General features: G+C 42.1%; 1 protein-coding gene across 1 annotated transcript in view; it reads left to right on the top strand.

Moving 5' to 3' along the window:
• kcnk10a (potassium channel, subfamily K, member 10a) overlaps positions 1-21511 on the top strand; it is a 70060-nt gene extending 48549 nt beyond the window's left edge. The window contains exons 5-7 of the mRNA XM_044169712.1: positions 7287-7479; positions 15500-15642; positions 17505-21511. Of these exons, the coding sequence (XP_044025647.1) occupies positions 7287-7479; positions 15500-15642; positions 17505-18182 (1014 nt within the window). The 3' untranslated portion in view covers positions 18183-21511. The remainder of the gene's footprint in view (positions 1-7286; positions 7480-15499; positions 15643-17504) is intronic.
• The last annotated feature ends 2239 nt before the right edge of the window (positions 21512-23750 follow it).

The following is a 23750-nucleotide window of genomic DNA, read 5'->3' as shown; positions in this document are numbered from 1 at the left end:
GTGGCAGTTTTTGGTGGGCAGAGAAGAGGAAGAGGAAGAGCGAGGGGAAACAGGTGATGTAAATAGTCAACTACGTGAGGAGGACAGTACAGCGTGCTGCAGGTTAGCCGCCAGCATGCGACTACCTGACTTGTTTGGGTGAAGACCATCTCGTGCAAACAAGGGAGAACGATCCCAGAATAAGTTAAAGTTGTGAATAAAACCAACGTCATGGGTGCTGCAGACAGACTGGAGCCAGGTGTGAAGGCTAAGGATCCTGCTAAAACGGACAATTCCCCAACCCAGTGTAGGAATTGGACCCAAAATGAAAGCATGCTTTCCGGTGCTGTTGAGCAGGTCAAAGAGGCGGATGAAGTCTGCTTTCGTCAGCTCCGATTGCTGACGGGCGGTGTCATTGGTGCCGACATGGACTATGATTTTCGTGATAGTCATCGGGAGTGCAGCCAGAAGTCCGGGGAGCTTTTCGAGGATGTCTGGTGTCGTAGCTCCTGGAAAGCGGCGTGTGACCGCATTAGCGAAGTGGATATTCCTTACTATGGAATCTCCAACGATCAGCGTAGTTTGGGGGATGAGAGGAGGCAGAGTCAGTGATCGTGGAGACCGCAGAGTTCCATCAACCATCCCTGGGATAGCTGTGGCTGGGGACTGCTGCGGTGAGTGGGTGGCGTCCTCCTTAGCAGAGGACTTCTCTGCCGTCTCAGGACGAATGAGACCTCCAGAGCTTCTCCTGATCACGGCCTCTTTCAGTAACTTGCGGCGAGAGGAGGAGGAAGACTTGACTGCTGGAAAAAGGGAGCATCCCTCCAGTGGAGGAAAGTCCTGTGTATCCAGGATGTCAAACCTGTTGGCCAGCGGGAGGTCCCGATGTGAAGGTGGAGGAGGCAGGCGCTTTGCACCATGTCTGTCCTTACAGGCTGCGGTCCAGTGCTCCAGTTGGCGTGGAGTCGAACTCACCGGAGCCTTCTCACCACCCCCACCGGCAAGTGACTGTGCATCCACTGGAGCTCGGCAAGGAGTAGAAATGACCATTGCTTTGGGTTTTGCACCCATGAGGAGCCAAGGATCTTCAGGCTTAGCTGAAACGGCTTCATGCTCCGGGGCGCCAGTGATGATGGAGCCGAGCCACGGAAGATTGGGATCATTGTCCAGTGCTGGAGTGGAGCAGTCAGGGGAGTGAGAAGGGATGGTCGCATTCCGGCTTGTGCAGCCAGAGGAGCTAAGGACTGCCAGGTGTTTTTCCTGGGCTGAGGCGACAGTGGAGAACTCCAGGATGAGCTTGTCTTTTTCTCTGAGCTCGGCTTCCAGACAGGCGATTCTTTTCCTCAGCTTTGAGACGGTAAATTGACTAAATCCACACTCAGCCATCAGGCTTGCAGTTAATCCGTGAGAGTGCTGCGAAGCTTAAAGTCCACAGTTAAGTCCATAAAAGTGCTACAAGCTTAAAATCCTTGGTAAAAGCGACCAGCTAGCCTAGCCACCAGGCTAAAAACAAACCTAGCTAAGCTAGCAGCAGTGGAGGCAGTCCGGTACACCACATCGAGTTGCAGTCAGCTTAAAATCACTTAAGATCCACACGTCCCATGACTGAAAACTTTTTCCAAGTTAAAATATATAAGTAAGGCAGTGGCCAGGAAAACAGTGTAGCGTAGAACGTGTATGTATGACATGCCTATTGACATTTTATGTTTTTTTTTATTTTCTTATCTTATTGTTTTTGTCATTTTACAAATATTGTATGTATGATATGTAACCAGGGCACTATCGAAAATGAGACCTCAGTCTCAATGGGTTGTCCCTGGCTAAATACAGGTTAATAATAATATATTACTGTGTCTGCTTCCGAACACCTGAACTACTTGATCCAAACATGACTGACCTGCTTGCCTGTCTGCTGCCTATCGCTTTAAGAGTCAACTTCTTGTCTTGTCCTCACACTGATTTCTTACATCTCTTCTCCGCTGCTCTCCAAGACCATTGATTAACAGAATGCGACAACGTCTGACTGAATCCTGAGGTCCAACAGGCCTCTACTGACTCTGTGGGACCAAAGCCACACAGAAAATGTTGAAAAAAATGCAGATATCCAACAATTCGAGAAAGAAACAAAAGAAGCCTGCTAAAAGGAGGCTATGCCATCTCTGAGATCCAACACAACAAAGTTAGAAAAGAAGAAAGCCTGGGCCTTACGCACCAGTCTTGTGGTGCAGAGAAGGAGAAATAGAGAGAGATGGAGCGACAGAGCAAAAGAGACTCAAAAACTTAACTCTAAAAGAGAGAAACTCTTTAGCAAACTTAAATTGCTGATACCCGATTAAAGAAGTTACTACATCCCGTTGCATCACTGGAGTCCGAACAAGGACCGTAGCGAACTTTAAACGCAGTCAACATCTGGCAGACGCTCACACACTGCCATCACAACTGAACTTCATCAGCCTGCTTATGGAGGAAGAGATCCGACTGAGGCCAGAATCTCCCCCACAGACTTGGTAAACCTCTACAATAACACACATCCTCCTGCCTCAATCAGCTTTACCCCCTGAAAACCAGATTCGTCTCTTTCACCCTCACTGCTCCCTGGTACACCACTGAACTGCATCTGAGGAAATCCTGGAAACATCAACTAGAGCAGCTCTGCAAGAAAACTGGCCCCACAGCACACACCTTAGCATACAAATACCACATGCAGCAATACAAAGATGCTCTCACGCTCCACCTACTACTCTGGCCTCATCCATTCGGGTTCCGCTAACCCCAAGGTCCTTTTCTCCACAATAAACAAGCGTCTCAAACCTATGGACAATCTCTTCCACTCCTTCACAGTTGATAAATGTAACTCCTTCTTGTCATTCTACCAAGCAAAAAATCGAGACCATTTACAACCAACTGGCCACTTCCAGCCCCACCCCCCCAACCCTGAATCCGTCACCCCCCCTCTAACTGACCGGTCATTCTCCCAGTTTTCTCTGATCTCCCTTTCTGAACTCAAGAAATCAATGTCTGGCATGAAGACTGCCACGTGCACCCTGGACCCCATGCCTTCCACAAAGCTTGTCTCCCTGCTGTTCATCTACCCATTCTCTCTGTAATCACACATACGCCTATCCTTCAAAAAGCCTGGCCGTGACCCTGATATCCCCAACAATTACAGACCCATCTCCAATCTCCCCTTTCTATCAAAAATACTGGAATGCACCATTGCGTCCCAACTCAAAACCCACCTGGACTCCAACCAACTCTACGAACCATTTCAATCTAGTTTCAGATCCCAACACAGCACTAATCAGTCACCAATTCTCCTCTTATGCCCAATCCCTCAACATCCTCATCTTACTTGACCACAGTGCAGCCTTTGACACCATCAATCACTCCATCCTCCTCTCCTGCTTTGAGTCCTCCATCAGTATCACTAGCACTGGCCTCTCCTTGTTCAAATCATACCTCTCTGACCGCCACCATTTCATTAGTATCAATAAACAGGGGCGGCTCTAAAGAAATATTCATGGGGTGGCAAGAGGGTGGCATGGAGACTTTAAGGGGTGGCAGAAATACATGCTGATTTAATCGCAAACAATCACATATCAATATTTGCTTGGAAAAGCCCCCAAATGAAGATATTTTAACTCAAACAAATTACATTACTGTGGCACATGATTAAAGCATTGCATTTAAATATCTAAAGGTGGTATTGTTTTCTTTCCAAATCTTTTCCAAGTCTTTTTTCATTTACCATAAGCCCATTACTTAGCCTAAAATGTAGCCAGAACAGATCATTAAATTATATGCATTAATTGACATTTTTTTTTAATTAATTATCTAAATTAATGCATGGGTAAAATCAGTTTTTGACCTTCTGTCTATCCCACATCTCCATCCCTGCATGCACGCAAAGTCGCTAACAGCTCCTGTTGTGGGGAGGGGTAGAACCTACAGGGAGCATCATCTATTGATACATTCACTTGCACTCGGACATCAGAGTTTCACCCCACAACTTACCTATAGGCTTTATATATTTTTGAATTAGATTGTCAAAATCTGGAGTGGCAGATGGGGTGGCAAGGCATTATTTAGGGGTGGCAGCTACCACCCTATGCCACCCCGGTAGATCCGCCCCGTCAATAAATCCAACTATAACACAGCCCCAGTCTCTCAAGGTGTCCCCCAAGGTCCAGTGCTTCGTCACCTCCTCTTCATCCTCTAAATGCTTCCCCTTGGCCTCCATTTCCACTGTTGTACACCCAGCTCTACATCTCCACCAAATCCATTACTGTTGCCACTTTCTCTACCCTCACAAACTGCCTCACAGATACAAAATCCTGGATGCGAGCTAACTTTCTCAAAATCAACAGTGACAAATCTGAAACCTCCTCATTGGCCCCAAATTCCTCATCAAAACTTGCCACAACTTTTCACTCTGCATCAAAGGCTCCACTGTTCCTGCTTCCACACACATCCATAACCTTGGAGTCATCTTTGATCAAACCCTCTCCTTCAAATGCCATGTTAATTACATTACAAAAACTGCCTTTTTTCATCTTAAAAACACTGCCCGTCTTCGCCACTCCCTCTCCTTCTCAGCTGCTGAAAAACTCATCCACGCCTTCATCACCTCAAAACGTGATTACTGCAACAGCATTCTGTACGGCATGTCCACCAAAATCCTCAACAAACTACAATACATTCAAAAGTCAACTGCCCGTCTGCCAACCCGTTCACACTCCCAAGTCGTCCAATACTGAAGCATGGTCAGTGTCCCTCCACTGCAAAATATGATGCCATAATTACCCCTCTAGTATCAATTCTGGACGCACATGTTTTCAAAGTCAGGTGACGTAGTATATAGCGCAAAAGAAAACACATACAAAGGTGGCAGCAAGGTTGGATCTGTCAACCAAAAGTAAATTATTTATTTTAAGCAACATACATAACATACGTACAACTTACATAATGTACTTACGATACATCAGGTAGGTAACATAACTTACGTGACTTCAGTTACATGAGGTACAACATACTTCAGTTATTGAGATATTTAATTTAAATTACAATGTATTCCTAAGCCTGACCAAGTAGTTTTTGTACCTAAACCTAACCAAAGTGCAACTGTTACACAATGTTAACCACACAAGCTGCATTTTGAAAGTCTAACTGGATTTTGCATAGTTATTATTGCTAACTTGACCAGACGTATCACATTTATTGTTGCTAACTTGACCTGCATGTCCAGAAATTATGCTAGAAGGGTACTTACGGTGTCATATTTTGAAGCAGAGGGCCACTGACCAAGCGACCATATTGGACGTGTTAGGGTGAGAACGTGTTCTGTCTGCTCACCCACTCCCGAACCAAAGATCACATTACCCCAGTCTTTCAATACCTCAACTGGCTCCCCATTCTACAAAGAATCCATTTAAAATTATCCTCATTACCTACAAAGCCCTAGCCTCCTCCTCCCTCACTCACCTCTGGCACCAACATAATCCTATCTGCAACCTCAGATCCGCAGACACCAACCTCCTCACCCCTCTCATTCGGTCCATGCACCAGACCTGGGGGAACATGGCCTTCTCCATTGCTGCTCCCTCCCTCTGGAACTCTCTCCCCTAAAACCTCAGACATTCTCCCTCACTCCCCTCTTTGAAAACGGCACTCAAAAGCTACTTATTTAAATCTGTTTTTAATGTGAACAATTAGTCCTCTGGCAGCAGAGGAGTTGAAGGCAGCGTGGACAGGGCCAACGAACTTAATCTGTTCTTTAACAGATTCGACACACCGGCTCCTGCTCATCCCCCCTCTAACTCAGCTGCTGTCGGCCCTCAAACTCCTCTGAGTACTCTGCTCCCCCCTCCCCATCAAGCCAACGGCCCTCTTCACACTAATGTCTCCCCCTCCCCCACCTGTAACCTCTGCTGTATGCCTGACTGCTGACCAGGTGAGAGGACAGCTGATGAAACACCACTCAAACAAGGCTGCAGACCCCGATGGAGTTAGCCCCGGCGTGCTAAAAGCCTGTGCCCCCCAGCTATGTGGAGTCCTTCAACATGTCTTCTTGTCTTGTCTTGTAAAGTGCCTTTGAGTACCTTTTTAAAGTGCTATTCAAATAAAATGTATCATTGTTATTAATAATTTGGGAATGATCATCTGCCTGTACAGGCACATACAGCTGAGTATCATCAGCGTAGCAGTGGAAATTAATTTCATGACTGCTTATAATTTGGCCGAGAGGTGACATAGATACAGAGGGCCAAGAACAGAGCCCTGAGATACTCCATATTTCACATTAGAAAGGTTTGATGTCGTATTGTTATAGGAAACACACTGTGTTCTTTCAGTAAGACTTGAAACACATGAGAGCCAGGCAAGAGATGCCAAATTGATTTTCCAGTCTGATTTTCCAGGGTATACAATGTAAACAATCTATGGTGTCAAAAGCTGCACTAAGATCCATTAAGATTAGTACATCCTAACACACTGAACAAAATTACATTTTAACTCAAGATGTAATTTTGAAATTAAAAAGTAACTATTTGAATGTGCTAACATTTCAATATAGCACCAGAATATTTCCATTGCTTATCACAATCAGAATCAGAATCTTACTTAATACTTTATTGATCCCCGAGGGGAAACTCTTTGTTACAGCTGCTCACTATCACGTCACGTATAATAATAATAATATAATAAAGTAATTCTGCTGAAAGTCATGTGTAGAGAGCCTGAGTTAGAAAAAGATAGACCTGAAACTTAAAAATAACTTCAGGTCACAGTTACATGCTTAAACTGCAAGTGAAGCATGACCAATTACACAGACAGTGCATTGATTCAAACTGAAGCATATCTGTTCCATCAGAGAGATGTGAGACAAGACAACTGAAAAAATGTGGCTGAAATACACACCAAAACAAAACTGTATGAACTACATGCGAGTCCACATGTCTTTAAAGTTTAAAAACCTTAGTTCACTTGTAATTGTCAGGCACAAATGTTAACAAACCAAAAATAGAAAACAGAGTAGACTTCCACCACGGTACAAATAAAAGGAAACCAACTGCAGGGGTGACTGCCCCCTGTTGAACTAATGAACTTCCAGGTTCACCCCCCTCATGGCCATATACATTGAACAGTGCTCATGCTGATGCGATAATAAAGCACCTGTGACTGATTCATCAAAGTCCCCTCTCAGAGGGTTGCCGCCAAGGAATTCAACCAGTTAGAACCCTGTTGAAAATGAGACAGGTATTATTGCTTACACTGCTTATATTTTGTGTTTGTGTGACTTTGTCTCACAGAATAAACACAACCAGATCAGTCAGACTAAAATCCGTGTGGCCTCCACCCTCCTCTTCATCCTGGCTGGCTGCATCTTGTTCGTCACCATCCCAGCTGTGATCTTCAAACACATTGAGGGATGGACAGCTCTGGAGTCAACATATTTTGTCGTCATCACTCTGACAACAGTTGGAATAGGTGACTATGTGGCAGGTGAGACCTTGTCATTCATAGAAATGCCTGACCTGTTTTGTTTCTTATATATTATTAATCTTTGATAAATACATCAGAACATGTCAGCAACTCAAATCATGACCTAAATGTCGTCCAAGTCTGATACAAATTCTATTTCTTTTTTATATGTTGGGATTCAGGTAGGGCAGGTTTGGTTATTAGCAAAATATCAACAATATTTGTGAATATTAATACGATTATTAATATTATCAATTAATATTAATAATTACGAGGAACCACCCTGGAATCAGGGACCAATAACCAAATCCACTTAGAAATGCAGATATTTCAATTCAATTCAATTTTATCATATAATGCCAATTCATTACAGAAGTTATGTCATTGCACTTTTCCTATAGAGCAGGTCTAGACTGTACTCTTTATAATAATAATATTTAAAGTACTATCTTACATGAATATGGTGGACAGCGAAGGGTGAATCCGAGCACTGACCATCACAACCAGCTGTTATTGCAACACATACACAAAATAACCACATGCAACTGCTCTTTAAGGTACAATAGAATTTATTTAACTTTAGCACTGATTAATAATCAATAACTTAAGCCAACAAACCACTATCATCTACTCGAAAGACAATACATGCTTGCTGATTGTTGTATGCTTAAAGTGTGTGTGTGTATGTGTATCTAAGTGTATGTGCTTGTGTATGTGTGGGACAATAGAGAGGGGGATGTGAGGAAGATGGCAGACATGACCACGTGAGTGGTCATCACGCACAGATCCAAAATGGTGGGCAGGCCTGAGTAACACAAACAAAAAAAGAGAGCCAAAATGGAGGACAAGCTCTGTTTGTCCTCAAGATGGCGTGGAGCGTAGCTAGTTATAATAATAATATTATAATAAAATAATAATATTATAATAAAACTTTATTTATAGAGCACAAAGTACAAAGTGCTTCACAACAAGAGAAATAAAATACCACAGTGAATGATGAAATAAAAAGAAATAAAATACATAATTTTATTGCTTTTGTGTATTTTAACAGCCAGTTCAGGTAAAATCAGGATATGCTTTCAGATAAAAATGTGTTTGAGAAGAGACTTAAACGAAGACACTGACTCAGACAACCTAATGACTCAGACAACCTAATTTCTGACTCAGACAACCTAATTTCTTCTGTTGTAGAGCCTTGGGGCCCTGATGGCAAAAGCTCTGTCCCCCTTAGTTTTCATCCTGGACTCAGAAACAGACACAAGACCCCTGCCCGAAGATCTCAAACTACGTAAAGGTTCCTAAGGGATTAAAAGGTCTAAAATATAGTCTGGAGCCAGGCCATGAAGAGCCTTAAAAGTAATCAATAAGATCTTAAAATCAATCCTAAAACAAACAGGTGTGATGTGGTCGTACTTCTTGGTCCTGGTTAACAGCCTAGCAGCTGAGTTCTGTACAGCCTGCAGTTGTGTCAAAGTTTTTTGATTAAGACAAGTGAACACATGCCTGCGTCTGTATTCATTAAAAGGTTATTAGTGACTTTGAGAAGGGCTGTCTCAGTGCTGTGGTGTTGACAAAAGCCAGATTGGAAAAGGTATTATTGTTTTCCACAGCAGCAAGAAGCTGCTTAGATACAAGTTTTTTGAGAGTCTTGGAAATAAAATGCAGTTTAGAGATTGGGCGATAGTTATCCAGAAGGGTGGGATCTAGCCCAGGTTTTTTTAGGACTGGCTGGACACAAGCAGTTTTAAAGTAATCTGGGATGCAGCCAGTAGACAGCAAGCTGTTAAAAATAATTTGTAAAAGGGGCGCAATACAATCCATAACTTCCAATAAAAACGTAGTTGGGATTTTGTCCCAGAGGGCTGGAGGATACTCTCATAAGAGACATGATGTCTGCGAGTTCAGGCATAGTAACAGCAGAAAAATTGCTCAAAGAATCTTTGAGCGGGTGATCCACATCTAAAAAGGCAGCATTAGGGGTGATATCAGATTTTATTAACTCCACCTTTCCAGCAAAATGCAAAAGAAACTTTTCACAATCGGTATCACAATCAGCAGGGGCACAAGGAGAGACTGGGTTAACTAACTGATCCACAGCCTTAAATAGGAATCTGGGGTTGTGCTGATGGGCAGAAATAAGTGCACATAAATGGCATGTTCTTGCATCCTTCACCTTCCTATTATAAAAGGACTAATAACTCTTTCATGGCCACAAAGTGGACCTGGGGACCATCTGCGTTCTGCTCTTCTGCATTCCTTTTTACAGCTTTGAATACTGTCATTTAACCGTGGCTGTTTTCTAGTCTTTGAGTTTGGTCTATTTTTCAGAGGAGCTATGAGATCTAAGGTTGAAGAACACAGGTAGTTAAAATAATCTACCAAATCATTGGTGTTGGAGGAATCGGGAAACACATTGCCAGGAGAATTTAACAGTGTACAGATTTTTGAGGCACTATTCTCATTAAGGATGCATGTGTACTTAGGGCAGGATAAGACAGTACTAGCAGCCTCTAATTCACAGTTAAAAACAATGCATAGGTGATCAGATACAAACATGTCCCTGATTTCCACAGATGGAGTTTTCAGGCCCAAAGTAAAGACTTGGTCTAAGGTGTGGCCACGGGAATGAGTTTGGCCAGACACATGTTGTTGAAAGTTAAAAGAGTTAGTGATATTTAAAAAATCAGCAGCAAGGGCATTAGGGGAGTCATCAACATGAATATTAAAATTCTATCATAATTTAAAACAAGACAAGGTAAAAACTCAGGGAGTTCCAACAAGAAGGAGCCAGCTGGTTTAAGGGGGCAATAAATAATAACAAATATGACCGGGAGGAGGCCACCAAGTTTAAACATGAGCACTTCAAAGGAGGAAAAATCATTGCAAGCTATGGTCACACTTTAAATGCTTCCTATAGACAGTAACAAGGCCCCCACCTTGATCACAAACCCTAGGGCAACTAAAGTAGTCATAATCTGGAGGGCACAATTCAGCCAGCTCACTGTGATCACCAGGACGTAACCAGGATTCAGTTAAGAACATAAAATCTAACTCAGTAGAAGAGATCAAATCATTTAAAATAAACGTTTTGTTAGAGAGGGATCTTACATTGAGAAGAGCCATCTTAAAAAGTCTGTGCTGCTTCAGATTTGAGGTTGAGAATGGAGGTAGGGTTCTGGCCCGGATCTTTATTAAATTATTATTATTGCTGTGTCGGCTGTGTCTGTTTCGTATTAAGGACCTATCTGAAATTACCACGGGGGGAGGTAGTGACAGCAGAGGATGCGTGGCTGTTTTTGGTGGGCAGAGAAGAGAAAGAAGAAGAGCTAGAGGAAACAGGTGATGTAAATAGTCAACTACGTGAGGAGGACAGCACAGCGTGCTGCAGGTTAGCCACCAGCATGCGACTACGTGACTTGTTTGGGTGAAGACCATCTTGTGCAAACAAGGAAGAGTGATCCCAAAATAAGTTAAAATTGTGAATAAAACCAACATCATGGGTACTGCAGACAGACTGGAGCCAGGTATGAAGGCTAAGGATCCTGCTAAAACGGCCAATTCCACAACCCAGTGTAGGAATTGGACTCGAAATGAAAGCATGCTTTCCGGTGCTGTTGAGCAGGTTAAAGAGGCGGATGAAGTCTGCTTTCATCAGCTCCGATTGCTGACGGGCGGTGTCATTGGTGCCGACATGGACTATGATTTTCGTGATAGTCGTCGGGAGTGCAGCCAGAAATCCGGGGAGCTTTTCGAGGATGTTGGGGGTCGTAGCTCCCCGGTGTGTGACCGCATAAACGAAGAGGATATTCCTTACTATGGAATCTCCAACTATCAGCGTAGTCCTTCTTAGGAGAGGTGTTCTTTGCCGTCTCAGGACGAATGATACCTCCAGAGGTTCTCCTGATCACGACCTTTCTCAGTAACTTGCAGCGAGAGGAGGAGGAAGACTTCACTGCTGGAAAAAGGGAGTGTGGAGGAAAGTCCTGCGTATCCAGGGTGTTGATCAAACCTGTTGTCCAGCGGGAGGTCCTAATGTGAAGGTGGAGGAGGTGGGTGCTTTGAACCATGTCCTTACAGGCTACAGTCCAGTGCTCCGGTTGACATGGAGTCGAACTCACCGGAGCCTTCTCTCCACCCCGCCGACGAGTGACTGTGCATCCACTGGGGCTCGGCACGGAGTTGAAATGGCCATTGCTTTGGGTTTTGCACCCATGAGGAGCCACGGATCTTCAGGCTTAGCTGAAACAGCTTCATGCTCCAGGGCGCCAGTAATGATGGAGCAGAGCCACAGAAGAGTGGGATCATTGTTCACTTCTGGAGTGGAGCAGTCAGGGGAGTGAGAAGGGATGGTCGCATTCCGGCTTGCGCAGCCAGAGGAGCTAAGGACTGCAAGATGTTTTGCCTGGGGCGAGGTGACAGTGGAGAACTCCAGGATGAGCTTGTTTTTTTCTCTGAGCTCGGCTTCCAGACAGGCGATACTTTTCTTCAGCTTTGAGACGGTAAGGTGACAAGATCCACACTCAGCCATCAGGCTTGCAGTTAATCCGTGAGAGTGCTTCAAAGCTTAAAATCCACAGTTAAGTCCATAAACGTGCTAAAGAGCTTAAAATCGTTAGTTACAGCGACCGGTTAGCATAGCCGCTGGGCTAAAAACAAACCTAGCTAAGCTAGCAGCAGTCGAGACAGTCCAGTAAACCACGTCAAGTTGCAGTCAGCTTAAAATCACTTAAGATCCATACATCCGATGACTGAAAACTTTTACCAAGTTAAAACATATAGGAAAAACAATGGGCAGGAATACAGTGTAGCGTAGAAAATGTCCATGCTATGCTACCACGTTATGCTACCATGCTATCTGGGTTGATGGAGATGTGTATGTAGGTGTGTATATGAACGTGTAGGTGTGTATATGTACGTGTAAATGTGTGTGGGTTAGTGAAGAGGAGAGAGAAAGGAAAGCACACAGAGTAAGGTACAAGAGATCTCAAATGCTATGGTAAAACACAATAGCTGTCTCTTTATCACACAGGAACCCGGCAGCAAATTGACATTCAACAGCCATGTTACTGGGCTTTGGTTTGATAAAGCACAGTTATTAGCTTTTACACTGGCTAAAACTAACATAAATAATGTCCTCTGGGTGATACAACAGGTGCAGCGGAAGACTAATTTCCCTACCAGTCATCATCTCATAGGGTGTGACTCCTGTGGAGCGATGTGGGGTGGACCTGATGGCCATCAGGACCAATGGGAGTTTTACATGGTTGGCATATTCTACTTGACCGGATGACTGAGGGTGATACAGGATGTGAAATTTTACTTCCACTCGAAAGATGTCATATAAGGTGGTGAAGACACTGGAGGTGAAATGGGTGCTTCAATCTGAATCAACAGAAAGGGGTAGCCCCCAGGGACTGAACATGTGGTTCACCAGCAAGAATGTGGTTGTCATAGCTGTGTCGTAAGGTGCTGGGAGGCATTCGACCCATTTGGAGAATGCACACGTGATAGTGAGGAGGTACTTGTTACCACAAGAGGATTTTGGGACTGGTCCGACCCAGTCGACTTGAAGATGAGATCAGGGGAATGTGACCCCCCTTCTCTGGAGAGGGGGAATGGCCCAGTGGTCAAGATGGCTGAAACTGGCAACAGACCAGGTATCCTTGGACATTTGTGTCGCGAGCCACTGTTGGCCAGTAAGCCATCTGCTGGAGAGTTTGGAGAGTGGTTTTGTAACCCCGGTGGCCCCCAACAGGATGTGTAAACATGACCCCCCTATGGTCTGTTGGTACAACCCAACAGGCTGGTCCTCTATCATTAAAGGTGTAAACCAGCAAGCCCTTCTCTAGTTTGAAATGCACCTGGTCGAGGCAGAGAACTTGCAGCTTGGTTGACACAGTTGAGAGGTTTTATGGAACCCCTGGTGGTGGAGGGTTTAAAACCAGCTGTCGGATAACTTGAATAGCTGGGCCTTGCTCCTGCATTCCAATGAAGTCGTCGTCGTTGGGTTAATGACCCAGGTGCAGGATCTGTGTCCAGGCTTGAGGGTTTTCTTGTGCTTCCCTTGTCTGCCGACAGGTGATGGCATTTACTGCACAACTGTGGGAAATCAGGAGCCATTCATTCAGGAACTCTACCCTGTTCCCCACCCAGCTTAGCTAGGTGGTCGGCCTTGTCGTTACCGTCCTTGTCGAGGCCAGAGGTTTGGGAATGACCCTTCATTTTCTTCCAGTATGCGGTCCATTACAAGTCGGTCGCAAGCCAGGAAGAGTTTGGAGTGTTTGACTTCCTTGTTTCAGGCGTTTCTCATGCCGTTCTCCTTCCAAGTGGGGAAGTGAGTGATGAAGCGGTGAAGCTGTGATGGGTGTAGTTAGAACAAATCACCAGCTGCACAATAGCCAACTTGGCAGCTTGGTGGAGCATGATAAGAAATGCAGCAATCTCTGCATATTGGTGATTTGAAGGGAGCATTGGCATGGTGACCAGTAGGGACTGGGGGTTTGCCTGCCCTTCACAGTCTCAGTGCTGGCACTCAGTCAGGCCCTGACCCAAAGCCATTTTGTGGTTCTGAGCGTATTTGACCTCAACATCATAGCCTTGTAATGCAATCATCCAGGAGGTGATGTGGCTGTTGGACACTCGTCCTTCCCTCAGCTGTTCAGGAAAGTGATCCCGGCTTTCCCCAGCCCACTTGTTGAAGTGTCCTTGAGCAAGACACTGAACCCCAAATTGCTCCCTTCGGTGTATGAGTGATTTGTTACCTTGGACTGATGAGCACTTAGTATGCCATCAATGTATGAATGAATATGATCCAGAAATGTCTCACTTTGGTGAGAGCATGGTGATACTTTTGTATGTTGTGCCAGTCAGCAGCAATACTTAAGTAGGCTGTGGCAATTAAATGGTACTCAGTTGGTACTAAGGATCCTAAAGTGTCTCAAGAAAATATCCCCCACACCATTACACCATGCATGTTTCTCTCTCCCGTAGTTTTGTACATTCTCGTCTCTCTCCTCTCTCCTTCAGTCACTTTCAGCAGGTATTTCTGCCTCTGGAGCTACAGAGTCTGGAGTTATGATTGCAGGCCTCCTACTGCTCCCATGTTCCTACTTGACAACCGCTGCTACAATTATTATTAGTCTTATTCCTATTATTATTATTATTATTATTATTATTATTATTATTTTATTAATATTATCACTACCATTACATTATTATTATTTAAAAATTCTATGTGGAATTTGCATTGTGCTAATGTATGCTCTCACTCTCTCGCTCAGCAGCAGATGGCCACCCACCCTGAGTCTGGTTCTGCTCAAAATTTCTGCCTCTTAAAAAGGAAGTTTTTCCTTGCCACTGTTGCCAAAGTGCTTGCTCTGGTGGGAAAAGTTCGGTCTCTGTAAATAATGTTATAAAGAGTACTGTGTAGACCTGCTCTATGGGAAAAGTGCAGTGAGATAACTTCTGTTTTGAATTGGCGCTATCTAAATAAAATTGAATGGGTAAGTTCTCGATTGAGTTCATGAACCCGATGCAGAGGAAAGTAAAGACACTTTTCAGTCAGTGCTTTGGTGTTTTTATATGTGGATCACTCTACAACCACAAACCTTCCTTTTTAATAGTAAAACTATGCAAATCAGCTTCTACACACAGTCAATATTAATTTCAGAGCTTATGCATGATGATGCTCAGATAGCAATGCCTTTATTTTCTACAACAGGCCTGGCTGTACTCTCTTCTAATCTCATTTGATGATGTCTCCGTGGAAGACAGGTTTATGTGTGTTGGATGAAGGCCTCACTGCGCTGTTGTGACATTCAGTTAATGTGAAAAGCAGTCGTTGACTACACAGCCTGTGTTGGCTGACAGTGTCATCACCTATGATGAAGATGATCGCTGACTGTGTCTACAGAACAAAACACAATGAACTCATCTATGAATTTCTCATTGTCTGAGCTTCATACCTTGAAATGTTCAGAGGGAGAGCAGCAGCAAAGTGATGCACATGTCTTCATTCATTCATCTCTTGTTTTCTAATCAGGGGGAGACCGGAAGATTGAATATCGGAAGTGGTACAGACCACTAGTGTGGTTCTGGATCCTGGGTGGTCTGGCCTACTTTGCTGCAGTGCTGAACATGATTGGTGACTGGCTGAGGGTGCTGTCCAAAAAGACAAAAGAAGAGGTATGCTCTCGTAAGGAATGATTATTACTGATATGATGATGAAGATGTTGATACTCATGTTATATTCCTGACCAGGGTAGGGCAAGCTATGGCATCTTCTGATTTATCACTTACCAAATAAGGATACAACCAATAATCGTGTTTATTATACACAATTGATTAATTATTTTGTTTACTAATTGATTGATTATTGAGGCTATTAATGTCAACATATATGACATCTTATCCAATCCTATCACAAGTCATCAACCCCGCACAGTTCTCAGCAAATTTTTGGTTGGTGGAATATTCTGGGAATACATTTTGAGATTAAGACCATATCTCCGGCTGGTATTAACATGTAATCTGATTTGTTTCTGGATATATACTTACAGTATAACTAATATTGGCCTAATTTGCAAAGCTGCTCAAAAGTAGCCTACAGATGCCTTTTGCTGTCTCTGTCTGTCACATGACCTCCACTTTACACATCACAGCGGTCTCTCGAGATTATCCCACATCACTTCTTTTAACCTGTGATGCACCCCGTTTGTTGACAAATCTGCCAGACGTGCCTATACCTAATTTGCATATTGAGATCAAATCACAATACAGGGTGAATAATGCTGATAACACTGATCATATGTCATTATTCAGACAATGTATCTAGATACAGATATGTTATGTTAATGGAGATGGGGTTTAAGAGAGCATTACTGTGTACTTACAAAGTAACAGGTGGTGAAAAACTGGTTTCGGTTTTGGTTGTTCTCGGATATTACATTGATTATGACTTGGTTATGTCTTAAAAGGGCTTTATTTGTCTGAACCAACAGCCAAATACTTAAAAATAGTCAGTTAATGATAATCAGAGAAGAAAGCAACTTTTGTGAACAAACAAATAGACATCCTGCTTGGTAAATGATTAGAATAATTAATCCATTACAGAAGTTTGCATTGATTAAATTTATGTTAATCTAGTCAGTTCGTATAGTTGTACTATTAACAGACTAGGGCTGTCACTTAAAAAAAAGTAACGTTTGAACAAATTCGAGCTGACATGTAATTCATTCATTTATTAGCTTAGTTTACTGATAGGTCAACAGGGAATGCAATAGGTCAAGCTGGGAAGAGTGCCCTCTGCTGGACAACAAAGCAAACTTCTTTAAACGGTCTGTTGCACTTATAGACTACATTTTGAATTCGAACAAGTAATTATAGTTTGAACATTTAATTTTTCCCCACGTTCAAAAAAAAAAATTCAAATTTAGAATAAAAAATGACAGCACTCTAACAGAACTTGGTTAAATTACTGCATGTGATCATGCTTTTGTGTGAGGCACCATTCTGACAGCCACCATTTCTTATACAATATGAAGGAATTTAAACTTATTAGTTGTATATGCTTTGTGTTTTTATAGGGGAACTAATTAGATTTGCGTTGTTATATAATGCAGTAGATCATAAAGTGTGCTTACAAGCTGTAAACAGTCTCAGATTGATTCATTACAATGATTTGTAGAGACCTGAGAAGGTAAAATGATCTGGTAATTCACAAGAAAGAAAGCAAAAAATACATAATTTTGTGTTGCAGAAATATAGTTTCTTTCCTACCCTGTTAATCATCTCATGATCAATTGCAGGGGTCCCAACCTTCAGAATGGGAACCATTGATATAATGTGTGACAGACCCGATTTGGATGAGATTAAGTTTAGTCATTGCTTATATTGGCTGTCAAGGTTGCTAAAATTGAATGGATTACTTAGTGCTCTTTATTTATCTTGAAAAGGATCTGATCATTATGCTACAGCATTATTGTTTAACAAAGTATACATGGTCTGATAACTGACTTACTGATTTGTAATAACTGTCTGTGGCCAAGGTTGGAGAGATCAAGGCTCATGCAGCAGAGTGGAAAGCAAATGTGCGAGCAGAGTTCCGGGAAACGCGTCGGCGTATGAGTGTCGAGGTCCACGACAAGCTGCAGCGAGCCGCCACCATCCGGAGCATGGAGAGACGGCAGCTGGGCCTGGACCAGCGGGCTGTGTCCCTGGACATGCTTTCCCCAGAGCGCCGCGCCATCTTCAACAGCCTGGACACCAACAGCTATAAGACCTCCTCCCAGGAGAGCATCGACACCAAGCTGAACAACCTTCGGCTGCGGGGGGCCGAGCAGTGTGACCGGGGCTCCAACCACCAGACCACATCTGAGGACAACATTTTCAACCGCCTGAGCTCTGTCACCAAGCTGGCCAAGCGCAATAGGAATCGGGACCTGAAGAAAAACATCCCGGATGAGGCTCGTCGGCCTCATAGCGAGGCCTATGGCTGTAGCACTCCCACTTTCGACTGCAGCACACCCACTGCAGATGAAGGGAAAAAGAAAGACGAAGGAGAGGATGAGAATGAAGACAAGGAGTGCAACAATAGCTTGTCTGATTTTCCACTGTTTGTGGAAGCTTGCAAGCCTCAGAATGGGTTTATTCCAGAGCAGACCAAAGAGAATGAGAGTGACAAAACACTTCAATCAAAAGATCTGCATATTCAGATGGGCCCATAGACAGTGTGTACTCCTACAAAAGGGAGGTTTTAAATACCACCATTAGTGCCTTAGGTCTCCCTTATTCCTGTGTGTGCTTAAGCAGGGACAACACCTGTCCCTTTGTGCTATGTACTGTAATTTTCACATATTCACTGTGCCCTATGGATCTGATTGACACACATTGTGTTGTATGAATGCAAGACCTGGTAGGGTTTCTGCAATTGTTCTATGCCAAATGATGGTCATATTAAAAAGAAAGATGTCAGCTAATAGGTGTTTAAAAGATAACAACTTGGGACTTAGTTTCGCAGCTTTGGCCATTATTTCTCTCAGTGAAGATAGGGTTGTACTTATTGAACAAAGTAATTACTGAGCTCCAGATGCATAATATCAATGAAGAATGGGGGAAAGCAAATTTGTTCCCTCAGTATTTGTTCACTCAATACAAAGTTTTACCAACTCCACTGAATTGTTCACTCAATACCTCCTGCTTCATGTTAGCATACATGTCAACCAACAACAATAAACACAACTGTGCGTGGCTCTTAAGCACTTGCCACAGTTTTAGGTCTGTTCTGTATGCTCTGCACATTGTGCACAGATCTAGACATTACACAAGGTGTCTGTTGGAATCACACCACCACTGATTCACTCGTATATCCTAGGATAAACCTACCAGTGTGACATCTGTTGTTAATTTAAGCACAAAATGTACTTTTTGTGTCCGCATAGCCACAAGGATCTACTTGCAGACCAAAATGTATGCGTGACCGTACATACCAACACACATTTATGAACACAGCCAACTCTGCAGACACCCAGTGTGGTAAGAAAAGAAATGTCATCTTGTCCATATTCACATCCATTTTGGAGTATAGCTGGCGCTTAACACATCTGGAAAGGTGTTTTTTTATGTAACGGGATGGAGGATGATCTGTGTTTCGCTCAGTCTATGACTTGCTTTTTGAAATCGATTGCTGATTTGTCAGTTGGTTAACACTTTGTCAGTATTAACTTGTGTGTGCACTTGCCCGCACATTGTTTTTTGTTCCTCATACCTTATTGCTTTGTGTCCAATGTGTATTTTTTGTGTTTTGTTGGTCCCTTCGAGATAGTATCAGAATATTAATTTAAGCAGCAAAGTTTACCTGCTGATGGTGTGGCAGAATAACTCCCCTTTAATGTCTGACAGAAGACTTTTCCCTTGTTGATATCTAGAAAGACAGAATTTGTTTTTCTTGTGCCTTGCCTCGTTGGACTTTGTTGTAGTGATGTTGACGTGGTCCCAGATTTCAGCAACTAGGTATAATAGGTATAATATCAGCATCTCTGATAAAAATGATGGCCAAAATTATATCATTTTCAGATTTATTACAACTAGACCCTAGTTGTAATTTGGAATTATCCTTGAACATAGAAAGGGAGGCTGTCAGTCACATCCAATATGTGTTAGTTGTACAAGCTGTCAGCCAGGAAAGTTCAGATTCGTGCTGGTGTGAGATTGGGGCCTAGATAAAAGCAGACATAGCAGAGTAAAAAATAATAATACTCAAAATTATACAAATGTGTTAGCATATTGAATTGTTATGAGATAGAGATAACACCGCTCAATGTGACATAAAATCCTATTCCCCTAAGTGTCACATTTAATGGATGGCAATGAGATGATTGGAAGTGTTATAAATAAGGTCTGACATGTGTACATGAACCTCCAACTTGGTGCTGTGACTCCATATGTATTACTCAAATATAATGAACAAAAAAATAAAATAAAATAAAATAAACACAAAAAAAGCTGCTGTGGAAGAGTAGATTAGTAACATGTGAGAGAAGTTTGATTTAAATGTAACACTTCCACTATGTGTTTGTTGTCATGCTGTTTTTCCATGTTGCCTATCTCAATGTGCATTTAAATGTGAATGAAAACGATTCACAACATGCCACATGTTGTCTGTGCATGGTCCCCAAGCTAAGCTGTTGTCTCAGTACAATGTCCAAAAATGCTACCTAGATCATGACCTCTTTGAACACTATCTCAGGGCTTGTTGTCCTAATGTTTGTTGTTGACATTGTCTAACAAGTGCTGCATTCACACTTTGAGAGGATGAGGGTACAATGACTGCACCTGCGCTCTATGAAAATGAATGACAAGAGAATGGAAGATAAGCCATAATGCAAGACTGTTCCATACTGTACACGGAACACCAATGAAGTGATGGATGGGTTTGAGATTATAAAGCGCAGTGCTGTTACTGTAAGAATGTATTGTGTACTTGTCGTCGTACTTGATTCAAGCATATCCACAGACTGTTGAAAACCATGGAAGTATAGGTCACCGTAAGTTCCTGAAGGTACATTTTGGAGCTTGGATTTGGGTTTAGTCATCATCCACAACCTGGAAAATCCAAATTTGAATAAAGCGTAAGGAGCCTGGATGGACCTTAGTTGAGACAAGCAAGTGGCAACCACCACAGCTGACATGCTTCATAAGTTGAGACACCTGTCAAATCAAGCAAACATGCTCCAAAACATACTTCTCTAGACGCCTTAATACCTCTTTGGTGGATTCTCAAACTCACCCTGATGACGCACAGAAGAAGGGAAATTAGCTCTTCAGAACCAAACTTAATGTGAAAAAAATTGTATTCCTGCAGAAGTGTTGGGACTTTTTGAATGGAATTCTATGCAGTTGGATACTTTTTGCAGCCAGCATCTAGTGGTACTGCATCATAAGGCACTTCTGCATTGGCTGCAGCTTTCAGCCATGCTGGTGGCTGCCTGAGCTTACAATATTATTCCCACAAAATACAATACATTTTCATAGTCACCGTGTATGGAATTGACACCATATTCATAAAAAATGTGAACTGTGCCACTGATTGTATTACAGTGATATTATGATGCTCACATTGTCTTTTTCACATACACTCCCAAGCCTCATGTTAAAGTACTCACTATCTGTGTATGCACACTATCTGTCTGATCCTAGTGTTCACATTACTAAGCGCAGCTCTAGGCTAGTGTGAATGCAGTAAAAGCAAGGACTACATGTGTTTTAAAAATGCTTCTAAGAACAACAAAAATGTCAAAGCTTATGAAGAAAACCAAGACTTGGAACAAAAAAGGCATGCTATATTGCAAAACTATATTATGATGTATATGGTGTTTATTGTATACCACCACATCCTTCAGCGGATGATGCTTATGTTTCTTTTAACTGCCTGTGTTAAGACTCACAAGCAGCACATGCTCTGTACTTGGACATTGCTCACAGTATCTCTTGTGCAACCATTACATTAAATGCAGTGATTGCCTTTTGGAAATAAAGATCACCAAATTAAGTTCTATTTCTGAGCATGTGGCAGTGCATTTCAAGGTCCTTGAAGTGGGTTTGAGTCTCATGTACCTCTAACTTTCATATCTACTATCAGTGGCTTTTATCAGAATAGAGAGAGGATGGATCAGTTTCATGGTCACTGCCTGTGACCTCTCCTACACTGAAATTATCCCTTGGTTTTAGCTTTTCCTTCCTGTGTACCTCTGAAAACTCCTTGGAGGATGTTGACAGAACTGTATTACCTTCAGACGCAATTCCTGACTGTCTGATTTAAAAAACTCATTGGTTGAAGCCGGTCAACACTTACATTCAGATGAGCAAGGTGAAATTGTGCCATAGGTATTAAGGGGAAACAGAATTGTACCATGAACTTTGAATAAGACCTTTATATTTGTTCTTTGTCGTTACATGCACCTTGGTGATTCACCAAGGCAGTAGATTGGGGATTAGGCTTGTGGAGCCAGTCATTTAAATGTCAGCATCAAATCTGGTATGAACCATTGCAGAATGGGTGCGACACCCTGCGTGAACTTGATGTTTGCGAGGCTGTGATCGCTGACACGCGTGTGCATGAACCACAGAACAACACATACTGCAGTCCCAGTGCCAGAGGAAAGTAACTGGCCAGGCCTTTAATTTTCCCTGACAGTCTAGGTCGATTTATTTCCAACTTTTTTAATGCAACAACAGAACAGAATAGCTTCTATTGTGTAGGTTGATATATTTCAAAGACTATAGTGACATTATCTGCTTATTTACTGTAAATTTTAACGATGACATGTAGTTTAGATTCATTCTGTCATAATGAATTAAACCATTGTGAGCTGTTAGTGTAGCCTATTTATAAAAAGTATGCCAAAGTCATGTAGTCTAGTTTCTTGATTAAACTTACCAATTCAAACACAAACTGTTGACTAAGTCAGTTTTAGTGCAAAACAAAGTCACTACGATGGGGATTAAAAGGTTGTTACAAGATTCATGGTGGGTATTTACAGCAATGTCAAAAGGAAATCTAAATCATGACATGTTTTTAATATTTGATTTTTTTTTCTGCTTTTCAGGTGACAGTTCTGAATATAATTACTCCAATTTAGGTATGGCTCCACTCCTTAAAATTTAGAGGTAAGTGGAGCTCCAAATTTAAGTAAAAAATAAAAATGCCAATATTCAGAAAAGGTACAACACAAGAAATTCTATTATGTCTAAAGAATATTTCATTATCAGACAGGTAGATACAATACTACTTGATTACAGGTTGGCCCAAAAAAAATTCTTTACCTATAAGATTTTTCAATTTTGGATGTCAGTGTGGCAAGATACAGAATTAATTAATAAGTACTAGTATAAAAAAGTAATTCTTCATGCAAGGAAATATAAAGGATCTACTCCTGTAAAATAAATAAATGGAGTGATCATATGATTCAAATTAGAAATTCATCCAAATATCAAATTAACTTTAGTAATATAAAATATATATCAAAGTTTGAACAGAAATCCAAGCTGACACACAAATATATAATATATAAATATTTACACATCAAAAAACCCACTGAACCACATATGAGAGAAGATAGCCAAGGGCCAAGGGCCTCCCTCACCGAGTTAACTGTTTTGTACTTGTTCCCTTCCTTGAATCAAAGAGTAGTGGTCCTGCCATAAAATATAATTTCTATAAAAAAAGCGAGTGGTGGTGGGGTTTCCATAAATAATAAACCTCCTGAGGTATAATATTTTAATTGGACATGATTAATATAAAAACTCGTCATGATTAGAATGTATGAAAATTCCTAAGCCAGTAAAATTGATTAACATGATTCATATAAATTGGATTTGTGCTTCATGAGTTTTCATACATCTTAATCATGACGAACCAACTAACATAATTAATATAAATTTAACCGTCATGATTCTCTTTTTCTATACACTGCATTATGAAACCCACCATGGGAACAACTAGGATTTAAAATTTGTCTTTCAGACCCAAGGGTTCCATTGTCCTCAAGGTACCTATCCATTTTCTCTCCCGACGTTGTCTCTGTGCTCTGGTCCAATTCATGTCACTCTCCAGACCCATATAAACAAGACAGTTATGGCCATGTTCTTTAGAATGATTGTACAAAGCTGTAGATTCATTAACTTTACGCAAATGATACATATGTTGATACATTCTGGTTCGTAAGCTATTTCCTGTTTCCCCTATATAGATTTTATAACAAAAGGTACATTAATGAAAAAGATTGCCAGATGGG

This window comes from Siniperca chuatsi, linkage group LG16 (genome assembly GCF_020085105.1).
Source record: "Siniperca chuatsi isolate FFG_IHB_CAS linkage group LG16, ASM2008510v1, whole genome shotgun sequence".
NCBI lineage: Eukaryota > Metazoa > Chordata > Actinopteri > Centrarchiformes > Sinipercidae > Siniperca > Siniperca chuatsi.
Note: the sequence above shows the minus strand (reverse complement) of the source record. Positions and strands in the feature narration are given on the sequence as shown.